The 22,451-nt window shown below is 47.9% G+C and overlaps 1 protein-coding gene across 1 annotated transcript in view; it reads left to right on the top strand.

Moving 5' to 3' along the window:
- RAB43 (RAB43, member RAS oncogene family) overlaps positions 1 to 16,384 on the top strand; it is a 35,624-nt gene extending 19,240 nt beyond the window's left edge. Inside the window, exons 2-3 of the mRNA XM_004368380.2 lie at positions 14,774 to 14,957; positions 15,343 to 16,384. Coding sequence (XP_004368437.1) covers positions 14,774 to 14,957; positions 15,343 to 15,593 — 435 coding nt within the window. The 3' untranslated portion in view covers positions 15,594 to 16,384. The remainder of the gene's footprint in view (positions 1 to 14,773; positions 14,958 to 15,342) is intronic.
- The last annotated feature ends 6,067 nt before the right edge of the window (positions 16,385 to 22,451 follow it).

The raw sequence follows: 22,451 nt of genomic DNA, 5'->3' as shown, positions 1-22,451 counted from the left end.
GAACATTGTCTTTATAAACTGTGTTATGCCAGTTGAGCTAGATGTTCCTCAAGACCATGATCCCCACAGCCCTCCAGTCCCCCAGGGAGTTTGGATATGTCTATGGGGCTTCCATGACGTGTCCTTGTACAAGTTGTGCTAGTTTCCCCTGTATTGTGTACTGTCTCACCCTTCATCGAAGATACCACTTATCTATTGCCTATTTAGTATTTCCCCCCCTCCCATCCCTGGTAACCAACAAAGATTGTTACATGATGTGTCTATGGGGCTTCCATGACCTTTCCTTGTACAAGTTGTGCTAGTTTCCCCTGTATTGTACTGTCTCACCCTTCACCCAAGATACCACTAATCTATTGCCTATTTAGTATTTCCCCCCCACCCCTCCCATACAATGAATTATTGAACCCAGCAGAGAAGTAGAGTGCCATGGGAGGGACGGCTGGTGTCAGAATTGGTAAAGATGACAGAGAGAGGAGGTATATCTGACCTCTGCCTCATAGGAATCAGCCTTGGGCTGTTGATCTTGATTCTTCTCCCCCCTTGTGAAGTTAGAGGTCAGATGCCTCTGCCACACCATTTCTACACAGGGCCACAGGGGGGACAATTTGAAGGAAGGGAGAGTTCAGTTTGGGACCTAATGGAGGAACTTTGGGCAAAGAAAAGGCCTAGGGGTTTAAGGGAATTGCTGTGGAGGCTTTCAGGGCTCCCAGAGACGAGTTAGCAAGGAAGTCAGACTCTAAGAGTGCTGTAGTTGTTGGTGTCATCCTTTCCTGGTAGGCACAGGTTGCCTGTGAGGAGCTTCAGGCCATCTGGTTCATTACGGGGTCCTCCTGGCCTAGTGGGACCCACTTGAATTGGATTGAATCAGTTGATGGGATCCTGGGATCCTGCTTTATTTTGGTCACTCCATATGTTTCCCCATAGTTCTTCAGGGAGCCTGTGAGCTTGGTGTAGGTGGCAGCAGGGAAGAGGGTCACTGGAGTAAGTACCTTGGCTAGTAGATGGAGGGGAGGAATGGATGCCTGAGGAGTTGGGCGAGTGAGGCAAGCGCTCGTTGGCTAGAGGTAGGGTCCTTTGCCGCATTTGTTTTTTTCCCACCAAAACTGTTCAGGGAAGGGTTTGACTGACTCCTGCAGAAAGTGTAAATCTCCAGGGAATTTATATGCTGTGGAGGAACCATGTACACGGTAAAGGGTTTCAGAGTCAGGCAAACCTACATTCTAATCCCTTTTCTGCCGGTTTTTTTTCTGTGATCCTATGACCCTTCACCTGTAGAAAAGGAATAGTAGTAATACTTGACAACTTCGTTCTGTTGTTTATAATGTCGCCATGAGTTGGCAACTAACAACAATAGTAATACTTACCTTCTCGGGTTATTGTGAGGATTAAATGGAAATGGCCTGGTAGATATGAAGCCCTAACAGAGTGCCAGGCACTTAGTGGGTTCTCAGACAATGTTAGAATCCTTCCTTTACTGTTTACAGAGCACTCTCACATCCACATTTCCAACAGGCTGGTGAAATAGGGCTAATTACTTTGTTGTTCCCATTTTACTGATGAGAAAGCTTAGATCAGGAAAACTAAAGTGACCGTCCTTAGCTCACGCAGCTGTTGGAGTGGAACCGGAGCCCCGGGTTCCTGATTTCTCTTCCAGTTTGTATTGGGGAGGGCCCTGCCAAAGAGAGCTGTATTTTAACCAGGACAAAGAAACATCTGTGATGCTGAATCTTGGGCAGTCATGGTTAGGGGTTGGGTGGGGTTTGGGGTCAAGAGTCTGTCCCAAGTCCTTAACACTCCTCCCCCAACTGGTGCTGCATTCAAGTGCACTTTGCTTACCCCCTCCCTGAACGGTCACTAGCCTAGCACATTCTCACCTTTCTCTTCTCTCTCTCAGTGCCTGACTGTCCACAAGTAGGTGGTCTCTGTCTTTTACCAGTCAATATTATTAGAAGTTTTGCTGCATCTTTCTATTGCTCTGAGCAGTGCACCCCTTTTTGGTCTGTGGCTGCTTTGCAGGCCCTGAGCTGAGTTCTTCCCTGGAGAACTGAGGCACAGCAGGAAGAGTGCCCCGGAGCCTGACCAGAGGAGTGGCCCACAAGCTCCACTTCCTGGTTTGATTCAGCACCTCCCAAGACATAATGAAAAATAGCTTAGAAACTTGTATTTGGGTCAATCTGACCGGTTTTCAGAGCTTGTCCTGAGAACTAACTTTTCCAAGGTCCTTCTCCAGTATGTAGACGCAAGGAAATTTCCATTGCCTGCTTCTTTACTCAGGAGAAAGTCTGTTCAAATAAGATCCTCTTTTGTTTCCATTGGGAGGGACAGTGTTTGACACAGGTTCTGAATCTGAACTGGCAACAGTGCTTTTAAGCTAATAAGCAGGATTGATTCCCCACTGGGGCAAATAGGAGTTTACTCCTTAGAACCATTGATTGTGAATCCCTGCAAAGCACCTTTTCAGCCTTGCCGCATTTCTTTTATCTCTCTGCACTAGCCTGACTATCAAGACCTGCTTTCAACTGATTATTGATTGAAGGCCTCCTATGTGCCAGGCACTGTGCTAGTTATGGGTGGTACAAAGAGGAATAAGTTGGGCTCTCCCCTCCAGCCCATTCTTGATGACAAGAAGCAGACATATAAACCAGGAGTCACACTGGCAGCCCTCAGCTCGTTCCCATTATAAAGCCCACTGTGTTTGGCCCACAAGTGGTGATTTACTTGTTGTTTACTGAATTTGGCAGGATCTCCTTTTCTGATTGCCACCAGGGCCACCAACCCTATTATCTTACTGTGTTTTATGCTCCCTGCCTGGCCTCAAAGGCATCTTAGTTTGGGACGTATGACTTTTAAGTGGATAACTAATACTCTGTGATATATGTTGTTATAGAGGCAAGAGTAAAGGACCATGGGAACATGAAAGAAAGAATAATTCTGCTTGGAATGGGGGCACAGGTGTGTGGTGTCAGGAAAACTGTACTGAGGAAGTGACTTTTAACTGGGTTCCGAAGAATAGGTGGGAATTCACCAAAAGGTTAGGATGAATGAAGTAATCCTAGAAAAAGGAGACAATAACGAGAATCCTAATAATACCCCATCATGGTGTGGAGACTCAGGGATAGGGTGAACTGGGAGTTGCTAGGTATGGGGCTTGGAAGTTGCTAGGTCTGAGACTGCTTCACAGATGAGGCGATCAGTGGGCCTGAGTCTTCCGTTGCCAAGGGGAAGCCTTCTCCAGGGTAAAGAAGGGGCTGAAATGCAGGACTGGAACTCTTGCTCCCTTGACACCCCCACTCCACCCCATCCCATTTGAAACTTAAAGGACCCTGCTGAAGGTCACGGTGCCCTTTTCTGTCCTAATTGGTCTTCACCCGTGTCCTTTGTGTCCAGCAGATGCTCTGGCCTGCACTCCAGATGTAAGCAGCCTAGAGAATTTCCCCCACAGGTCAGTTATAAAACAAGAAAGCCTGACTGGGAAAGGTTTGAGAAGCTAGTGATGTGCCAGGTGGGAGGGAAAATCATGGGAGGGTTTGATTTGCAATACAAAGTCCCCTGTTGGTTTGTCAAATGACAGTGCAGGCAGAAAACTTCCTGTATGGAGAAGTCAGGGGCTGGGGTGGTGGTTTCAACTGGCAGATGTTCTAAGTAGTTAAGGCTGATTATGTACTGTGGGTAGTGAAAAAGTCCCTTAGCCTCAACAGTATGCAAATTACTCAGTGGTTAGCTTAGCTTTCCTAGCTAATACATGGAGCCCAGGTGGGGCAGGGTAACAGGCTCCACGGGTAGAAACAGCACTCATTCATTCAACATGGATTTATTGACCACCTTCTCGACTCCATGGCAACAGATTTCTGCAGGCACTGTGGTAGTGATGGGAACATAGCCTAACACCAGATGGACACAGCCCCTGCTTTCATGGAAGCCTACGAGGGAGAGACAGTAAAAATTAAAATGTGTGTGTATGTGTATGTGTGTGTGATGGGGATTAGGGAAATGGGGGGTCAGTGTATTGTTGGACCAAGTGGGTCCCACCTGGTATTTTTTTGTAAAACAAGCTAACAAAGTGGGTAAGCAAGGGGCTTTGAGGTGGGGGGTGGTTAGATAAGAAACAGAAATACACTGGAGTGATTGAGAGCAGGCCTCAGCTTCAAGTGGAGGTGAATACAGATTGGAATAAAGCGAGGAAGGGACCCCTGTGAAGGCCTGGGAGACCATTTCAGTTAGAGGGAACATCAGGGCAAAGACCTTGATATAGAGACCTCAGAGTACCCAAGGAACAGCAAAGCGGCAAATAAGGCCTGAGGGAAGTGGTTGAGGGGAAAGTGGTAGCAGATGGGATCAGAGCATATGGGGTCCTTTATGCCCAGATCATAAGGACTCGGGGGATGCCACACCAGGGTTAGAGCAGAGGAGTTGCATGATCTTAATAATGTTTTAGAAGGTGCACATCTCTGCCGTGTGGAGAATGGACTCCAGGTGTGCAAACGTAGCAGCCTGGAGACGAATTGAGGACTTGTAATCATCCTGGTGAAAGGCTAGAGTGGCAGTGGTGGAGGTGGGGGGAGTGTGGAGGAGAAAGGAACAGCAGAAGCAGATGCGGTCGGGAGTCTTAGTGCACTTCTGGTGACTGCCTCCCAGTGCCTGGCAGAATGGATGGTGCATTTAGAAGGGATCAGAGAAGATGGTGTCTGTCCGAGGGCTTGTCATTGGTGGCCTTCAAGTGGGTAACTCTGGTGGATGGCATGTGAGAGAGGAGCTGGAACTGAGTTGTGGGGTCCTAGCAGTCTGACCTTGGGCTAGTCATTGGAACTGGTACAGCCATCTTCAAGTGCTGTATAGCCAGTATGGATACACCTAGCCCAGTGCCAGCGAGGGGCTGCTGGGTATAGATATAACAGATGGAGATTGGAGGAAGGACCAAGTGGTGAGGAAAGTAGAGGGCCTGGAGCTTAGACCACATCTGTGAGCAATTTTACCATCAAGAGGAGATGAAAGGGATTGTGAGGTTATATGAAAGTTTCCTCAACTTGAGAAAAAGATGGGTAAACCGAGAAAAAAAGGAAGTATCTCATTTTTTCACTCATTGATTGATTTATGTATTGTTCTTTGATGTAACCACTTTCCTCATTCAAGTACACGAAAGTCCTGTCTTTCAGGACTGTTACCACATTGCTGTATTTGAGCCTGGGAAAGTAAAATACTGTGTTTCCCTTTGGTTTGAGGTAAAGGAGCTGATTATTGGGGTGATTGAAAATTATAAATTAAAAAAGGAGAGAAAAACACATTTGATTTCCAACTTGAGTGGGTAGTCTGGTGGTTCAAAAATCTTCCTTCCGAAACCCCACCTACTCAGCTCCCTTTCTGGAAATAACCCATTTTTCCAATTACATATACACTATATCTTTCCAGAAACCATCTATGCATAAACAAGCAATTTATATTATTTAATCCCCATCCCTCCCTTTTCTGCACGCTTGTTAGCACACTGTCCAGACGCACATGTACTTTACTGTTTCATTTAATGGTACAGTATATTTTGGAGATCATTCCATATTGTCACTAAGGGAAGTCTTTTTTGCCACTGTACAGTATTCCTTTATACCATGGAGTGTGCCGAGTGCATTTTTTTTCCCCCTACTAAAACCCAAGGGACCCGAGTGACTTATTGGCATGGTCAACTGCTGGCTTTCACAAAGGTTCATGGCTATTGTCTTTATTTTTCCTGTATGGAGAATGACAGTTCCAGCCTTGCTGTCTCCTTATCCTCAAAACCAAGCTTACCAATGATTTCCTTGTTCCTAAACCTAATGAAAATATCAAGCCTTCAGCTTGACCTCTCAGCAGTATTTGACCCTGACTGCTCCCTTATTCACTGCCTTCCTTGGCTTCAGTAAGATACTACTTTCTTGGTTCTCTTTCTGACCGACCTCTCTGTCACCCTTCTTACTCCTACTCAAGTTCTTCTCCCTCTTGTGCATGTCTTAATTGTTGGTTCTGTCATCACTACCATAACTCTTGTCTTTTATTCAGTCATTTGACAGATGTTTACTGGAGGCCAACTAGATGCCAGGTGGGGGAAAAGGAGTATGATACAGCAATTCCAGGTATTAGGAACCTTCTGATAATTCTGGAGTGTGGAATGTTGGCTGGAATCTGTCCGTGCTACAACAGAAACCATGATTAATTATGCATTAGTAAATGTAGTTTGGTTGACTCCATCTTTCAAAAGGTGGAGACCATGCGAGATAAAAGATCCTTGTTGGTAAAAATACTGGTCTAGATAGTTTTGAGGCCCATGATTTCCTGATTGCCTAGTCTCTGCAGAAAGGCAGATGGGCATGAATTCAGGATTGTGCATTCAGATCCCTTGGACAAGTCACTATGCCCTTCCAAGCCTTGGTTTCTCATTTGTGACATCGGGCTTCTGGTCTCTACCTCCAAGCTTTTGTGAGGATTAAGTGAGGTGACTCACAGTACCTGGTGGTGTTCACCCTGAGACACCCACGGGATCCATGGGGTGAACTCTGCTCTGGCTTGTGCGATGCTGAGGCGAGGACTCCTTTTCGATACATGGTTCAGGGTGATTCCTGGTTGCTGTGTCTAGTCAGCATGCCTTCCTCACCTACCTGTTTCTCAAGAAGCTAACATTGCCTGATCAGACTCATTAAACTTTTCACCCAGCCTCCCTTGGGGCCTTGCCTAATGGCAGCCGTGGGGCTTTGGTGGAGCAGGCTGTGCTTGGATGCCTGGGGTGGGTATTGGGGAAGAGGAGGGTCTACACTCTGGGGAAGGAGGCTGTTTCTGGGGCTTGGCTTTTCCCTCCTCTTGTGGAACTTGGGAGCTCTGGTGGCTCAGTGGCTAAGAGTTTGGCTGCTAACGAAAAGGTCGACAGTTCGAATCCACCAGCCACTCCTTTGAAACCCTGTGGGGCAGTTCTACTCTGTCCTATAGGGTCACTGTGAGTCAGAATAGACTCCACGGCAATGGATTTGATCTTCTTGTTTGTGGAACTTAGAGGGTGTTTGAGTCAGGTGGTTGAGCATCACATACAAAGCCTTCTCTGAGACCCCTGACAGGACCATTTGCCACCTAAGAGCCAGAGTGTCTTGGCTTGGGCTCCCCCCGGAACTCAGAGCCTGAGCAAGGGATTGGATGCTGGTCGTTTGCTTTGGGAAGTATCCCAGAGAATAGGTGTGGGGGCTGGTGAGAGTGAAACCGGGAAGGAAGGAACTTTCTGAGGAGTATGTAGGATGTGTCTCAAAACTGTCCTCCGAGGGGTGGCAGAGGAGAGCATTTTTCCACTGGTCCCACATCCTCTCCCCACCATTGGTCAAGGGTTGATCACTATGGAGGTGACCCCTCACTCTTGTGGGTCATGAATACATAAGTGCAGGCTGGTTCCCACAGGCCTCCCTGCTGAAGCTCTGAGAGAATCTTTGAGGCAAAAGGCGAGGCCTGCCTGGCCCAGCGAGGTGCTGCCAGGTTATGCTGCATGAGGCTGGTTGCTGCAGCAAGACCCAGGGTACATGGTAACGGATAAGATATGCAAGGTGGCCTAAAACAGGTGTGTGACACATATTTTCCCCCTTCAGACAATCTCCAGTGTCTTCCCATCACAATAAAAAGAAAATCCACACTCTTTACTTTGGTCTACAAGATCCTACGTGCTCTGTTCTAGCCCATCTGTCTGACTACATCTCCTTCCATGGTCCTTCTTCCCTACCTTCCAATCATTCTCAAACAGGTCAGGCTTTTTCTGCACTGTTCCCTCTGCCTGAACACTGCCCCTGTAATTGGCTCCTTATCCTCAGGCCTCAGCTCAAATGTCACCTACTCAGGAAGGCCTTCCTTAGGTCAAGTAGCCCCCCTCCCTCATCCCAAGGAGTCTCTCCCATTAGCTTTTTATTTTCTTCTTAGTGCTTGTCATGGATTGAATTGTGTCCCCAAAAAATAAGTCAACTGGGTTAGGCCATGATTCCCAGTATTGTGTGGTTGTCCTCCATTTTGTGATTGTAATTTTATGTTAAAGAGGATTAGGGTGGGATTGTAACACCCTTACTAAGGTCACATCCCTGATCCAATGTAAAGGGGGCTTCCCTAGGGTGTGGCCTGCACCACCTTTTATCTTACAAGAGATGAAAGGGAAGCGAGCAGAATGAGGGGGACCTCATACCACCAAGAAAGCAGTGCCAGGAGCAGAGTGCGTCCTTTGGACCCGGCTCCCTGCGCGGAGAAGCTCCTAGTCCAAGGGAAGAGTGATGAGAAGGCCGCCAGAGAGAGAAAGCCTTCCCCTGGAGCTGAAGCCCTGAATTTGGACTTCTAGCCTACTAGACTGTGAGAAAATAAATTTCTTTGTTGAAGACATCCACTCATGGTATTTCTGTTATAGCAGCACTAGATGACTAAGCCAGTGCTCATTGTCACAAAGTATCCAGTTTCCATTCTTCTTGTCTGTCTCCGCTTACTAGGATGTTTCACTCCCTGCTTTATCCCCAGATCCTGCAACAGGGTGTGTGATGTGGCAGGAGCTCAGTACATACTGAATGAACAAAGGAATGACCCATGGCCCAACATATGGTTTATCTTGGTGAATATTCCATGGCCACATTAAAAAAATGTGCTCTTCTGCAGTGTTGAGTGTAGTGTTCTGGAAATGCCAGTTGTGTCAGTAGTGTTGTTTAGATATTTCATATCCATATTGATTTTGTCTACTTGCTCTATCAGTTACTGAAAGAGGGGTTGTGGATTTGTTTCTCCCTTTCGTTATGTCAGTTTTTACTTCATGAAATTTGAAACTCTGTTATTAGGTGCATACATATTTGGTATTGTTATGTCTTTCTGGAACCCTGGTTGTACAGTGGTTAGAGCTAGGCTGCTAACCAAAAGGTCGGCAGTTTGAATCTATCAGCAGCTCTTTGGAAACCCTATGGGGCAGTTCTACTCTGTCCTAAATGTGTTTCTGGTGAATTACCCCTTTTATCACTATGAAACGTCTTTTTATCTTTTGTAATTCTTTGTTTGGAGGTCTACTTTGTCTGATATTACTATAGGTACCATTCTTATACTTTCTTAATCTTACTTTTTGTACAATATATATTTTTTTCACTCTTTTACTTTCTACCTATTTAAAGTGCTTCTCAGACAGCATATAGTTCCAAAAAAAAAAAAAACCCAAACCCACTGCCATCAAGTCAATTCCAACTCATAACGACCTTATAGGACAGGGTAGAACTGGCCCCTGGGGTTTCCAAGGAGCAGCTGATGGATTTGAACTGCCAGCCTTTTGGTTAGCAGATGATCTCTTAACCACTATGCCACCAGGGCTCCATTAGCATATAGTTAGGTGTTGCTTTTTTTTTTTTTCCCCCAGCCTGACAACCTATGCCTTTCTTTTTTCTTTATATTGTTGTTGAAAATATACACAGCAGAACACATCAATTCAACAATTTCTACATGTACAGTTCAGTGACAGTGTTTACATTCTTCAAGTCATGTAACCAATTCTCACCCTCCTTTTCTGAATTGTTCCTCCCCTACTGACAAACTCACTGCCCCTCAAGCTCCTTATCTAACCCTTCAACTTGCTGTGTCAATTTGATCCCATATAGATAGTTTCTTTAAAAGAGCACAATGCTCAAGGCAGAGGTATTCTTTACTAATTAATTAAGCTAAACTGTTGTTTTGTTTAAAGACCTTAGGGGATATTTTTGGTTTAAGGTTTAAAGATTATCTCAGGGCAATAGTTTTGGGGGTTCACCCAGCCTCAGTGACTCCAGAAAGGCTGGATTACATGAGAATTTTAGATTCTGTTCTGCATTTTCCCCCTTTTGATAAGAATTCTTCTACAGAATCTTTGATCAAAATGTTCAGTAATAGCCAGGCACCATCCAGTTCTGGTCTGGTATCATGAATTGTATTGTGTCCACCCAAAATATGTGTCAACTTGGTTAGGCCATGATTCCCAGTATTGTGTGGTTGTCCTCCATTTTGTGATAGATATAATTTTCCTATGTGTTGCAAATCCTCATCTCTTCCCGTGGTTAATGAGGCAAGATTAGATTATGTTGAAGAGGATTCGGGTGGGATGTAACACCCTTACTTAGGTCACATCCCTGATCCAATGTAAAGGGAGTTTCCATGGGGTGTGGCCTGCACCACCTTTTATCTCACAAGAGATGAAAGGAAAGGGAAGCTAGCAGAGAGTGGGGACTTCATACCACCAAGAAAGAAGAGCAGGAGTGCATGTCCTTTGGACCTGGGGTCCCTGTGCTGAAAAACCTCTAGACCAGGGGAAGACTGATGACAAGAACCTTCCACCAGAGCTGACAGAAAAGAGAAAGCCTTCCCCTGGAGCTGATGCCCTGAATTTGGACTTGTAGCCTACTAGACTGTGAGAGAATAAATTTCTCTTTGTTAAAGTCATCCACTTACGGTATTTCTGTTATAGCAGCACTAGATAACCAAGACGCATGGCAAAGGAGACAGTTGGTCATGGAGGCAATTAGCCACATATTCCATTTCCTGCTCCTATTCCTGACTCTCCTTCCTTTGTTGCTCCAGTTGAAAATAGAGACAAATTGTTGTACCTTGGATGGCCACTCACAAGCGTTTAAGACCTCACAACCTATGCCTTTTAATTGGAGTATTTAGTCCATTTATATTTAATGTAATTGTTAAACATGGTTGAGTTTAAGCCTACCATTTGCTATTTGTTTTTTATTAGGTGCTTCTATTTTTTGTTCCTTTGTTTATTTCCCACTTTCTCCCCCTTTGTATGTTTATTTAGAGACTTTTTGGGATACCATTTTATTTCCTCTATTGGCTTATTTTTTTTCACCAGTTGCTATGGGGCTAACAATATGTATTCTTAACTTTTAAAGTTTGTTTAGAGTCAGTATTATACCACTTCATACTTCACACCTGATGCTTAACACTTCCATTTCACATCTGACACTTCACACTCCCATTTCACAAGTGTAGTAACCTTACAACAGTATAATTTATCTGCCCAATTTAGCCTTTGTGCTATTGTTGTCAGATTTTTTGTTTCTGTTATATTATAAACCCCATCTTACAGTTTGTCTTAGTCATCTCATGCTGCTATAACAAAAATACCACAAGTGGATGGCTTTAACAAAGAGAAGTTTATTCTCTCATAGTCCAGTAGGCTACAAGTCCAAATTCAGGGCATCAGCTCCAGGAGAAGCTTTCTCTTTCTGTTGCCTCTGGAGGAAGGTCCATGGATCAGTCTTTCCTTGGTCTGGGAGCATCTCAGTGCAGGAACCTCAGTCCAAAGGACATGCTCTGCTCCCAGCACTGCTTTCTTGGTGGTGTGAGGTTCCCATGTGTCTCTGCTCGCTTCTCTCTTTTGTATCTCAAAAGAAATTGGCTTAAGACACTGTCCAGTCTTGCAGACATCATCAGCATAACCTCATCATAGTGATAGAGTTTACAACACATAAGTCACATCAGATTACACAATCATACAATACTGGGAATCATTACCTAGCAAAGTTGACAGATATTCTGGGAGGACACAGTTCAATCCATGACACAGTTATTGTTTATACTTTTACAGTCAGTTGTCTTAAAAGGAAAGTACAAGAAGAAACAAATTAGTATTTATATTTATCAACTATTTACTATTCCTGGTGCTTCTATTCCTTTTGTAGATCTGAGTTTTCATCTAGTATTATTACCCTTCAGCCTGGAGAATATCTTTCAGCATTTCTTGTAGTTCAGGCCTTCCAGTGAGATTCTCTTCCCTTTGTTTATTCGAAAAATCTTTATTTTTTGGAATTAAAAATACCCTCATTTTTTAATGATATTTTTTGCTGGATATAGACTTCGGTGTTGAAAGTTATTTCTTTCAGCACTCCCCCTCCCCCAGCACTTTGTTTATTGTCTGTTTATTTCCATTATTTCTTGTCATTTGCATTGTTGTTCTCCTGTATGTGGTATGTCTTTTTTTCTCTTGACTACTTCCAAGATCTTTTTTTTTTTTTTTTAATCTTTGGTTTTCACCAGTTTAGCTGTGATCTGCTATGGTGTGGTTTTCTTTGTATTTCTTTTGCTTGGGGTTTGCCGAGCTTCTTGAATTAATATTTTTCATAATATTTGGAAAATTTTCAGCCACTTAATTCTTCAAATATTTTTTTCTGCCCCATTTGTACTATCTTCTCCTGTGACTGCAGTTATATGAATATGAGACTATTTGATATTTTCCCACAGATCTTTGTGGCTTTCTTCATTTTTCTTCAATATTTTAACAATTTTTTCTCTTTGTTTTTCAGATTGGATAATTTCTACTGATTTTTCTTAAAGGTCACTGGCTCTTTTTTTTTTTTTTGCCATCTCCAGTCTGCTGTTAACTCATCCAGTTAATTTTCACTTCACTTATTGTACTTTTTTTTTGTAGTTTCCATTTCTGAGCTGAAATTCCCTACCCGTCCACTCATTGTTATTGTATTTTCCTTTAATTCTTTGAACATATTTTCCTCTATTTCTCCGAACATATTTTAAATAGCTGCATTAAAGTCTTTTTCTGCTAAATTCAATATCTGGGCTATTTTGGCATCAATTTCTATTGACTACTTTTTTCTTTATCTGTAGGTTATATTTTCCTGTTCGTTTGCAGGTTTAGTAATTTTTAATTGTATACTGGAAATTGTGGTTGATACCTTGTAAAGACTCTGGATTCTGTTATATTCCTTTGAAGAGTGTTGACTTTTGTTCTAGTAGGCAGTTCAATTACTGGCTGATCACCTTGAACTTGTATAGGCTTGTTTTTATGCTTTATTAGGACAGATATGTGGAAAGGCTAAGATGTTTCTCCACCATCTCTAACTTGGCAGAATTCAACATCCAAACCTGAGGCTCATGTTGGGGCTTGGTTTTAGGCTTTGGTAGGGCAAGTCTAGGAGTCCTGGTGACACGGTGGTTAAGTGCTTGGCTATTAACCAAAAGGTCAGTGGTTCAAATCCAGCCACTCCGTGGGAGAAAGATGTGGCAATCTGCTTCCATAAAGATTGACAGCATTGGAACCCTATGGTGCAGTTCTTCTCTGTTCTGTAAGGGTCATTGTCTTAGTCATCTGGTGCTACTATAACCGAAATACCACAGGTGGATCTCTTTAACAAAGAGAAATTTATTTTCTCACAGTCTAGTAGGCTAGAAGTCCAAATTCAGGGCTTCAGCTCCAGGGGAAGGCTTTCTGTCTCTGGCGGCCTTCTCATCAATCTTCCCTCAGACTAGGAGCTTCTCTGCTCGGGGAGCCAGGGTCCAAAGGATGCATTCTGCTCCTGGCACTGCTTTCTTGGTGGTATGAGGTCCCCCCTATTCTGGTCACTTCCCTTTCCTTTTACCTCCTATAAGATAAAAGGTGGTGCAGGCCACACCCAAGGGAAACGCCCTTTACATTGGATCAGGGATGTGACCTTAGTAAGGGTGTTACAATCCCACCCTAATCCTCTTTAACATAAAATTACAATCACAACATGGAGGACAGCCACACAGTACTGGGAATCATGGCCTAACCAAGTTGACACATACTTTTTCAGGGTTGAGAGAGTACATAATTCAATCGCTATGAGTTGGAATCGACTTGATGACAACAGGTTTGGCTTAGGGCAGATCTGTGGAGGCTTTAGGCATGGTCCTCACTCATAGGGCACAGCCTTTCTGACATCTCAGCTCAATATCTGGGGTGCTAACAAGGTGTTAATGAGACCTCTTCACTGTGGCTGCCTTGGAACTTCAACGTCCTCCAGCACTACTCAATCTTTATCTCCAGTCTTTTCTCAAACCTGTGGGAGCTACTCCTTGCTAAGACTTTAGTACCCTTAGTCTGCAAATATACAGGCTAGCTCTCAGTCAAGGACTCACCAGGGACCGCCACATAGACTTTTGAGCCTTTCTCTGCATAATTCCTCTTTCCAGCTCTTTCAGGCTCTGATCTCTGCCTCCTCAGCTCAGTGTCGTGCTTCGATTTTAGCCCACTGTCCTATGGTCAGGAAGTTGTTCCCAGGTAGAGAGTTGTGGTAATCATGAGGCTCACTTCATGGGTTTTGCTTCTTTCAGGGATTACCGTTTTGAACTACTTGTCTACATTCTGAAAACAGAAGCTTCATGTATTTTTCTGCAGTCTTTTGGTTGTTCACAGAGGGAGGGCTGGTCTACTACCAATTACTCTACCATAGCTGGAAGCTGCTCCCAGAGCCTTCTGCTTCAATTGAGATTGGTTGACCTCTAGAATTAGAGAACCCAAATGCTGGAGGAGCTCTTACACACCACCAGGTACAGTGGTGCATTTTACAGGCCCAAAGAGGGGAAGGAACCCAGACCTGGACACAACACGATAGCAGGCCTGGAGCCAGCTTACCAGACTGGGCACTTGAGCATCTAGCCCAGTGTTTAGGAGACAGTGGGAACACACAAAGGACCCGTGGTTGTGTGCTCTTGCTGCTATAGTTCAGAATACATCTTGTCTTCTCTGCCCCTGCCCTGGCCTTTCCCTGAGGATTCTAGAGAGCAGAGACAAGGGCTACCCACCTTCCCTTTGAGTCCTCCTTCCCTCCTCAAAGTTGGGCCACTGAGTTGCTCTCCCTCTCTCTGTCCACCTTCTAGCCTCTCCTATGTGATTACTGCCAAGGTGCTGGGCTGGTGGCCTGCCCAGTGGAACCACTGCTTTGGGCTTGGATTTGTGGAATTCCTTTCCCTGTCTCCTGTGTTTGGGCCTGCATTGCCAAGTTCACCGGAGGCCTCCTCTTTCCTTTAGCTGCAGATTTGGGACACGGCTGGCCAGGAGAGGTTCCGCACCATCACCCAGAGTTACTACCGCAGTGCCAATGGAGCCATCCTTGCATACGACATTACCAAGAGGAGCTCCTTCCTGTCAGTGCCTAACTGGATTGAGGATGTGAGGAAGTACGCGGGTTCCAACATCGTACAGCTGCTGATCGGTGAGTTTGGAGGGACTAGAGGCAGCTGAGGTGGGGTGGATGGCACTGGGGTTGGAAGAGTTCCTTGGGACCATGAATCCTGTCTCTCTTTATTTTATTGTGGTAGAATATACATAACAAAACATTTGCCATTTCAATCATTTTTATGTGTACAATTCAGTGACATTAATTACGTTTACCATGTTGTATAACCATCACCTCTATCGTTTTCCAAATTTTTTCATCACCCTTAACAGAAGCTCAGTGCCCTCTAAGCAATGACTTCCTCTTACATAGCTGTGCTTATTTGTGGCTGGCAGAGAGGGGCGGGGACGCTGTGGTTCTCAGAACAGGCTTGCCCTACACCTGTGGGCCTCACCAAGCCGCACCTGGCCTTTCTCTGCAGGGAACAAATCAGACCTCAGCGAGCACCGGGAGGTCCCACTGGCCGAGGCGCAGAGCCTGGCTGAGCACTACGACATCCTGTGTGCCATCGAGACGTCAGCCAAAGACTCGAGCAACGTGGAGGAGGCCTTCCTACGGGTGGCAACTGAGCTTATCATGCGGCACGGGGGCCCCATGTTCAGTGAGAAGAGCACCGACCACATCCAGCTGGACAGCAAGGACATCAGCGAGAGCTGGGGCTGCGGGTGCTGACCAGGATGGCGGGCACGCAGGCTGGGCCTCCCCACCTCTGTCTCTCACTGGCCTGCCAAACCAAGCCCCGAGCTGACCCTCCAGGGCACCAGTGGTTCTAGAGCAGCTGGAGAGATCCTGGAACTACCCATCCCATGACCTGCATCCTGGCAGGAAAGCGGCCTTTGAGGAAGCAAAAAGCAGGAAACCTCCTGCAGGGGCTGCTGGCACAGGGCGGGGTGTGGACCCACCCTGTAGCCCGAGGCCTTCCTTCATGGTCTTCACATTCCAGGACTGGCCTAAGCCGCCAGTGTGGACAGCAGTAGGGGGACTGGGAAGTGCCCCCTACTCCATATCTACTCCTTAGCATTTCATATCTTGAGTTTGCTGCAGCTGTGGCAACAGGCAGCTGCTTTCTAGGGATTTAGCTGGTGACCTGGGTGTTCAGGTCACTCCAGGGCCCCTGTGTGTAGCAGCAGAGAACAAGAGCTATTCGGCAACCAGACCGACAGGCTGCCACATGGGTCACTGGCCTGGAGTAGCCTCACCCCTCAGCTGAGGAACCTTCTTCCTTTCTTCACTGCCAGCTCTTGGTTCCCAGATACCTCCTTGGGGCCTGGCTTGCTGCCTTATACACGACCTCCTATGTGCTCTGGTCTCCAGAGGAGCTTCTCATTTTCACTGGCACCAAGTGTGGGGTCATAGCCACAGCCCAGTGGGGACTGTCTGCTGGCTCGGGCCCAGAGTTTTGCCACTCAAGTTGCAAAACCAGCTAATTCTTCAGCACTGGCTCACAGGAGCCTGAGCTGCGGGGAATGAGATAGGAAAGTGAACATTTAAGATGAAAGTAAAAGCTTGCCTCTCTGAGGCTCAGGTCTTAGAGGGACCCTCAAGTCACCCAGTCCTACCCCGGGAGCTGGAATCCTTCCTGCCACGTTCAGGAGCATCAACTCCCCCGCTGGTCCCAACAGACACCTAGCTTCTGTGTTTCCCAAACAAAAAACGTGAGACCCTGGCTGTGTTTGGTCTGGCTGTTTTCACCACCGTGGTCCTCCTGCCCTCAGCTGCCTCCGCCCGAACTGGGGGCTTCTCTCAGAATGACAGTGCTGGAAGTCGTGTCTCCCCAGCTCTAACACCTGTTGAGGTGCCCTGGGGCCCTCCTGTGCAGTCCATATCCCATGCAGGTACCCAGGGCCTCCACAGCTCCACCTCAGCTTCTATCCAGCACTTCCTTGTTCCCCATGAGTGTCCTCTGTTCAGGCCTCCTTGCCGCAGGCCCTTCCTCCCCTCCTCGACTTGCCCTTTTATTTGTGTAGTTTAGAATCCCACAAATGGCCTAGCTGGACATACCTCTGAGGAGCGGTGCCCCATGCCTGGCGCAGTCCCATGCCCACATACCCTCTCAAGCAGGAGTCCTTTCCCCACCCCTTGGCCTGGTGGTGTCCCCTGGAGCCAGGCTGAAGCCATTTCCTGTCAGCTCCCAACAGAGGCACTCTTCCCCTCTTGCCTATCCGCCCTCAGAAACAGATGACATTAAGAAGGGGTTCAGGCCCCTGGAGGGTTCACTGTGTGTGGGGTGGCGGCTGGCCTCTGTAGTACCCCTCAGGCGGAGCCCTCACTGTCAGATGGGGACCAGACTCAAGAGAAAATGGGGAAGTGTGAGACAGAACAAAACCAGCCTGTTTCCTTCCCCTGGTAGGCTTGGCCCTCTCCCAGCAGCCCAGGGCCTCTGGGGCAAGAGGAGAACAGTTTAATCTCTTCCTTTGTTTATAAATTGCCCAGGAGCTGGAGCAGGTGGGGTCGGGGGCAGAGGCAGGGGGCTGGGGTGGGTGCAGGGGGCAGAAGGCCAGGAGGTGTTCCAGCAGCCACAAGGGCCGTGGGAGAAGGGCCGCCTGAGGCCTGGATAGGGCCGGTGGACAGGGCTTAAAGAACAGGAAGGAGATTGGTGTTTTACACTCACAGTGGGACGGCTGGGGCAGGATAGGAACTTGAAGTCCAGACTTCTAAAGGTGTTGAATTCTGGGCAGCTCCCAACCAGAGAGGTGGATCTCTGTCCTCCCAGAAGGAGGTTTTGACTCCAAGGACACAGGCCCCAGCAGAGGTGGAGCTGGAGAAGCTCCTAATTCATATTGAATTCAGTTACTCTTCCCCAAGAGGGCTTCCAGGGGCCAGCCCCTCCAGCCTGGCCTCTGCCCCTGCCAGGCCTGGACTGCTGGGGGAGGGGGGATGTTAGCCTGCCCAAGGATGCCATTTGCATTTGGGAAATTTTTCATGTTAACCTATTTATGAATATATGAATCTTTATATCAAATCTATTTTTTAAAACATGGAAAAGTTGCCTTTCTGGAAACTTAGCAGAGCCACAGTGTACACATTCCTAAACCATTAAACAGATTTCTGCGATGAGCCAATGACGCCAGACTGGTTCTCTCACCTTTGAGCCCAGGGCTGGCCCCGGTGACAACATCCTCACCGGATGGTTCCACCTGCCCAGCTCGTTCCCCGTACAGCATCCCCAGGGCCGGGAAGCCTACACACAGCCCCCTGCCAGGCATGCCTTTGAGCCCAGCTGAGACCTGCCCTAGCCCAGACCCCACTGGGATCCTGGGACAGAAAAACAGCCTGTGCCTAAGGGCCAGGAAGGAGCTTGGGTGGGTCCCATCTCTGCCAGGGACACCTCTATGTCCCCAGGCAAGTCACGCACCTCTCTGGGCCCCAGGCTCCCTCAACTGGAAAATAAGAGGCTTGTGTTGGAGAGAGGTTTGGGTGTATGGTTTGGTGATTGCTGGGGAATCTGGCCCAGCATCCTTCATGCTTTTCCTACAACTCTTTGAGGGAGGGGTCGCTAGTCCTGCTTTGTACAGTGAGCAGACTAAGGCCCTGAGGCTGAGTTCCTTGCCCAAGCCTTACAGCCACTATGAAGTACAGTGATTACTCCAAGTCGGGGTCTGAGAGCCCCATGAGGCAGACCCTGGTCTGCTCTCTGCTGCATGCCCAGCTCCTAGAATCACCCAGGCACAGCGGGTGCTCAGTCATGGTTTGTCCCCTGCCCATAGAGGCCCATGGTTCCATAGTCAGCTGAAATCCTCTGGGGTCTGGTCGCTCACTCAGAGCGGGGGCCTCTGGGCAGAGACCATGGAGCAGTACCTGGGGCCCCGCTGGCAGCTTCCTCTTTCAAGATGAAGGAGAGGAGGACCGCCCCGCCTGAAAGCCCTGTTCCAAGAAACCAACAGGATGGGTGTTGCCAACGTCCACTGACACCTCAGATCCGCCCCTTACTGTACTCTGACCTCACGGTGGTCACTTCCCCACCCTGAGCCTGGGGTCCTCAGAAGGAGGATGCCTATTCCCCCACCTGCATCCTGGAAGCCTCATGAGACCCTGGGTGGGGGGCTGAAGGCTGGGCCATGGAGCTCCTGCGTCTGGCTGTCCCTGGCACCTGTGGAACCAGCCAACTGGATGAGGAAGTCCCACAGCCCCTCATCAAGGGGCCACAGGGCCAGGAGTTTGCCGACCATCTTCCTGGGGAGGGAAGGCAGGCCTGTTAATTTGATTTCTGCTCTCATCTAAATGTGGGGTGACCCCACGGCATACGGGTTCCTTGGGAGGAGAACCAGTCACTGGGCCTGAGCCCAGCCGTTCCACACGCCCCCAGAGGCTAAGACAGGGTCAGGCTGTCTCCGAGGCCCCTGATGCCCCCGACCACACCATGGACTGCCAGACCCAAGGGAAACTCAGAGACACCAGGCCTGGTCCTGGGCTTTAGAAACGAGACCAAGGCTGAGCCCCAGAAAGGACTTGCTCCGAGCCCTCACCAAGTCTGCTCCTGAGACCCTCACGAAGCCCAGAGGTGACCTGACCTGCCCTGCCTCCAGCCTCGACTCCCCCCTCCCCTGCACACACCCTAGGTGCTTGCTGGGAGGCCCTCCCCTTCTGTCCCCTCTTCAGACACCCCCAGCCTCACAGGACTCTGAGGCTCTGCAAATCACACACCCACTGGGTCACTGCTCCCTTGCTCAGAACCTCTCCAGGGCTCCCTGCTGCCCTCGGCCTCCTTAAAGAGACATGGCCACCTTCAGCCCCCTGCATGCGGCATTCTCTGACCACACCTGGCCTCTGTGTGTGATGGCATCTGCAGGCCAGGAGCCGCGTTCACACAGCCCAAGTGAAGCCCCAGCCCAAAGGATGCTCACTGGTCTGACTCTGAGCCCCTGGGACCCCCTAGAGTGTGAGTGCCCCGGCCAGCACTGCCCCGTGCTGCAGCCTCTGCTCTAGGGTCTCCCCTGGGAGAAGACCCAGCTCAGCTTCGAGGTTTGGGCTCCCTCGTGTTCCCCGTGCCTCTGTGATATGTGGCTTTCACACGTCGACGTGCAAGTGTGAGGCGTGGTTGCTGGCCTGTTCTCAGCTGTGGCCACGGAGGCCGCGGGGAGGACGGGGTCTACCCCCACCTCAGCTCTGAGGTGGAGCCTCTGGTTTGATCCCAGCCCCCTACACCTTCCCCATACCCTGGGGCTGTGTGTTCTGAAAACTCTCCAGATAACAGGACAGCCAGCCATTTCAGGAACTCTGAACCTCACAATCTAACACAATCATTGCTTCAGTATTTATCCTAGGGACGAGGCTGCAGACAGGGAGTTTCCTGTCATAAAAAATTCAAACATATTCATTCATTGGCATAATAAAAATTGCGTCTTCAGTATTGTGGACCTCCTCTAGGAAAGTTTGAGAGTCTGTGTGTTGGTCAGAGGGAGCTTAGGGTGGTGTGAGCCCATGGGGAAGCAGGGCACCTGAGAGAGGAAATCAGGCTAGGGTGGGGGTCAGTGGGCCCATGAGTTAGACCATGGGAGCTGGGTGAGTGAGGCAAGCCTCCTTCAGTCTGGCTTTCAATGTGTGATCCACATGCCCACAGCCTGGACATCATCCAGGAGCTTGTTAGAAATGCATTATCTCAGCTTCCCCACCAGACCTCCTGAGTCAGAGACTGACTTTAACAAATTAGGGAACACTGGTCTACACAGCCTGCCCACCACATCAGGGTGGCCCAGGGTCAGGCCCTGACACCTAGAGTTTTTTAGGTTCTTCTGTTGACCGGAAGGATCTCACTTATTTATCTCTGGATAAAGTGTCTTTTCCTTCCTTTGTACAAGTGCCAACTTGATTTGTGGACATTAAGGGTAGAGGGCTCATGGCTCACACCTTGGTAAGACTCATTGACTGACCCAGACCAGAGGCAGTGCCCAGGAAGGGAATCAATGGAAGCATCTGGTCAACCTAATGTCCAGAAGCTCTTCCCAGGAGCCTCCATCATTCAGACTCTCCTATCTGGAAACATACAGTTTGTCATTCATAATAGTGGGTCTTTATCTTTTCTAGATGCAAAAATGGCATGGGGTCAGTGTCTGACTTCCTCTCTCTTCACTAGGGGAAAGGAGAATCAAGATCAACAGCCCGAGGCTGATTCCTATGAGGCGAAGTTCTCTTATCTCTGCCATCTTGACCAATTCTGAAACCAACAGTCCCTCCCACAGCACTCCCTACTTCTCTGCTGGGTTTGATAAATTCATTGCAATGGCCACACAGAACTCACAGACTATACTCACAGTTATGGGGTTTATTAGGGGAGTAACAGGTTACAATTCGGGTTGAGAAATACTCAGGATACAGTTCTTCAGTCAGGACAGACTCTTCCCTGTCATGCTCACAGGCACACCTCTCCCTGGCCCTCGGCCTCTACCCGAAGGCGTTCAGCTTTCTCACTCCTTGGACTGGGGAGTCCATTGCACAGTCTCTCCTGCTAGTCTCTCCTGCCACTGCTTCTCTGCCAGCACTTCTTGCCATCTTCAGGGTTACAGCTTGCTGTCTGTCTCCTGGGTCCAGGAGCTTCTCAGTCAAGGGATCCCAAGTCCAAAGGATGCACTCTCTGCACCTGGCTGTTCTTCCTTAGTGGTGGTGGGATCTTCACTTTCCTGCCTCTGGAGTGGCTTATTTCAAGCCCAGCAGGATGGCAAAACTGACTAATTCCTTTGGTGGGCCACAATTACCCTATCTGCGCAGTCCCGCCCAATCACTTGTGTGGGAATTAGAAGACCATGGCTAGAAAGGCCACATAAAAGCAATCCATCACACTGCGCTGGATCTCTGTAAGCTGTAAACTCTTTCATCAGAAAAGATATAGATTCACAGATAGACCCAAAATGTGGTAGCATCATCAGGGGTTAGTAGACACTTGGGTGAAGGCTGCCCAATTTACATATTTAAACCAAAAACCAAACCCATTGCCATCGAGTCGATTCTGACTCATAGTGACTCTACAGGACAGAGTAGAACTGCCCATAGGGTTTCTAAGAGAGGCTAGTAGATTCAAACTGCCAACCTTTTGGTTAGCAGCTGAGCTCTTAACCACTGCGCCACCAGGGCTCCAATTTACATGTTTAGGATCTTCAAACTTCTATCAGAATGATGGTACAGCCACCCAAGATGATGGAGGCTGATATTTACTGAGATGTGACTATGGGCTTGTGTTGTTCTAAGCACTTTACATGAGTTTACAAGAGTTTAAGTGCTTTGTTCCAAACCACACATCTAGTAAGTGGTAGAGAGAAGATTTGAATCCCAAGCAGTCTGTGCCTTGTTGTTTGTTGATGTGTGCCACTGAGTCAATTTTGACTCATAGCAACCCCATGTGACAAAGTAGAACTGCCCATAGAGTTTTCTAGGCTGTAATCTTGACAGGGAGCAAATGGCCAGGTATTTCCTCTGCAGAGCCACTGGTGGGTTTGAACTGCCAACTTTTTGGTTAGCAGTCAAGTACTTATCCATTGTGCCACAGGGCTCCTTAGTCTGTGCCTTAACCACACGAAATTTTGAGAGTAAACGGAG

Source organism: Trichechus manatus, unplaced genomic scaffold, assembly GCF_000243295.1.
Source record: "Trichechus manatus latirostris isolate Lorelei unplaced genomic scaffold, TriManLat1.0 scaffold00001, whole genome shotgun sequence".
NCBI lineage: Eukaryota > Metazoa > Chordata > Mammalia > Sirenia > Trichechidae > Trichechus > Trichechus manatus.
Note: the sequence above shows the minus strand (reverse complement) of the source record. Positions and strands in the feature narration are given on the sequence as shown.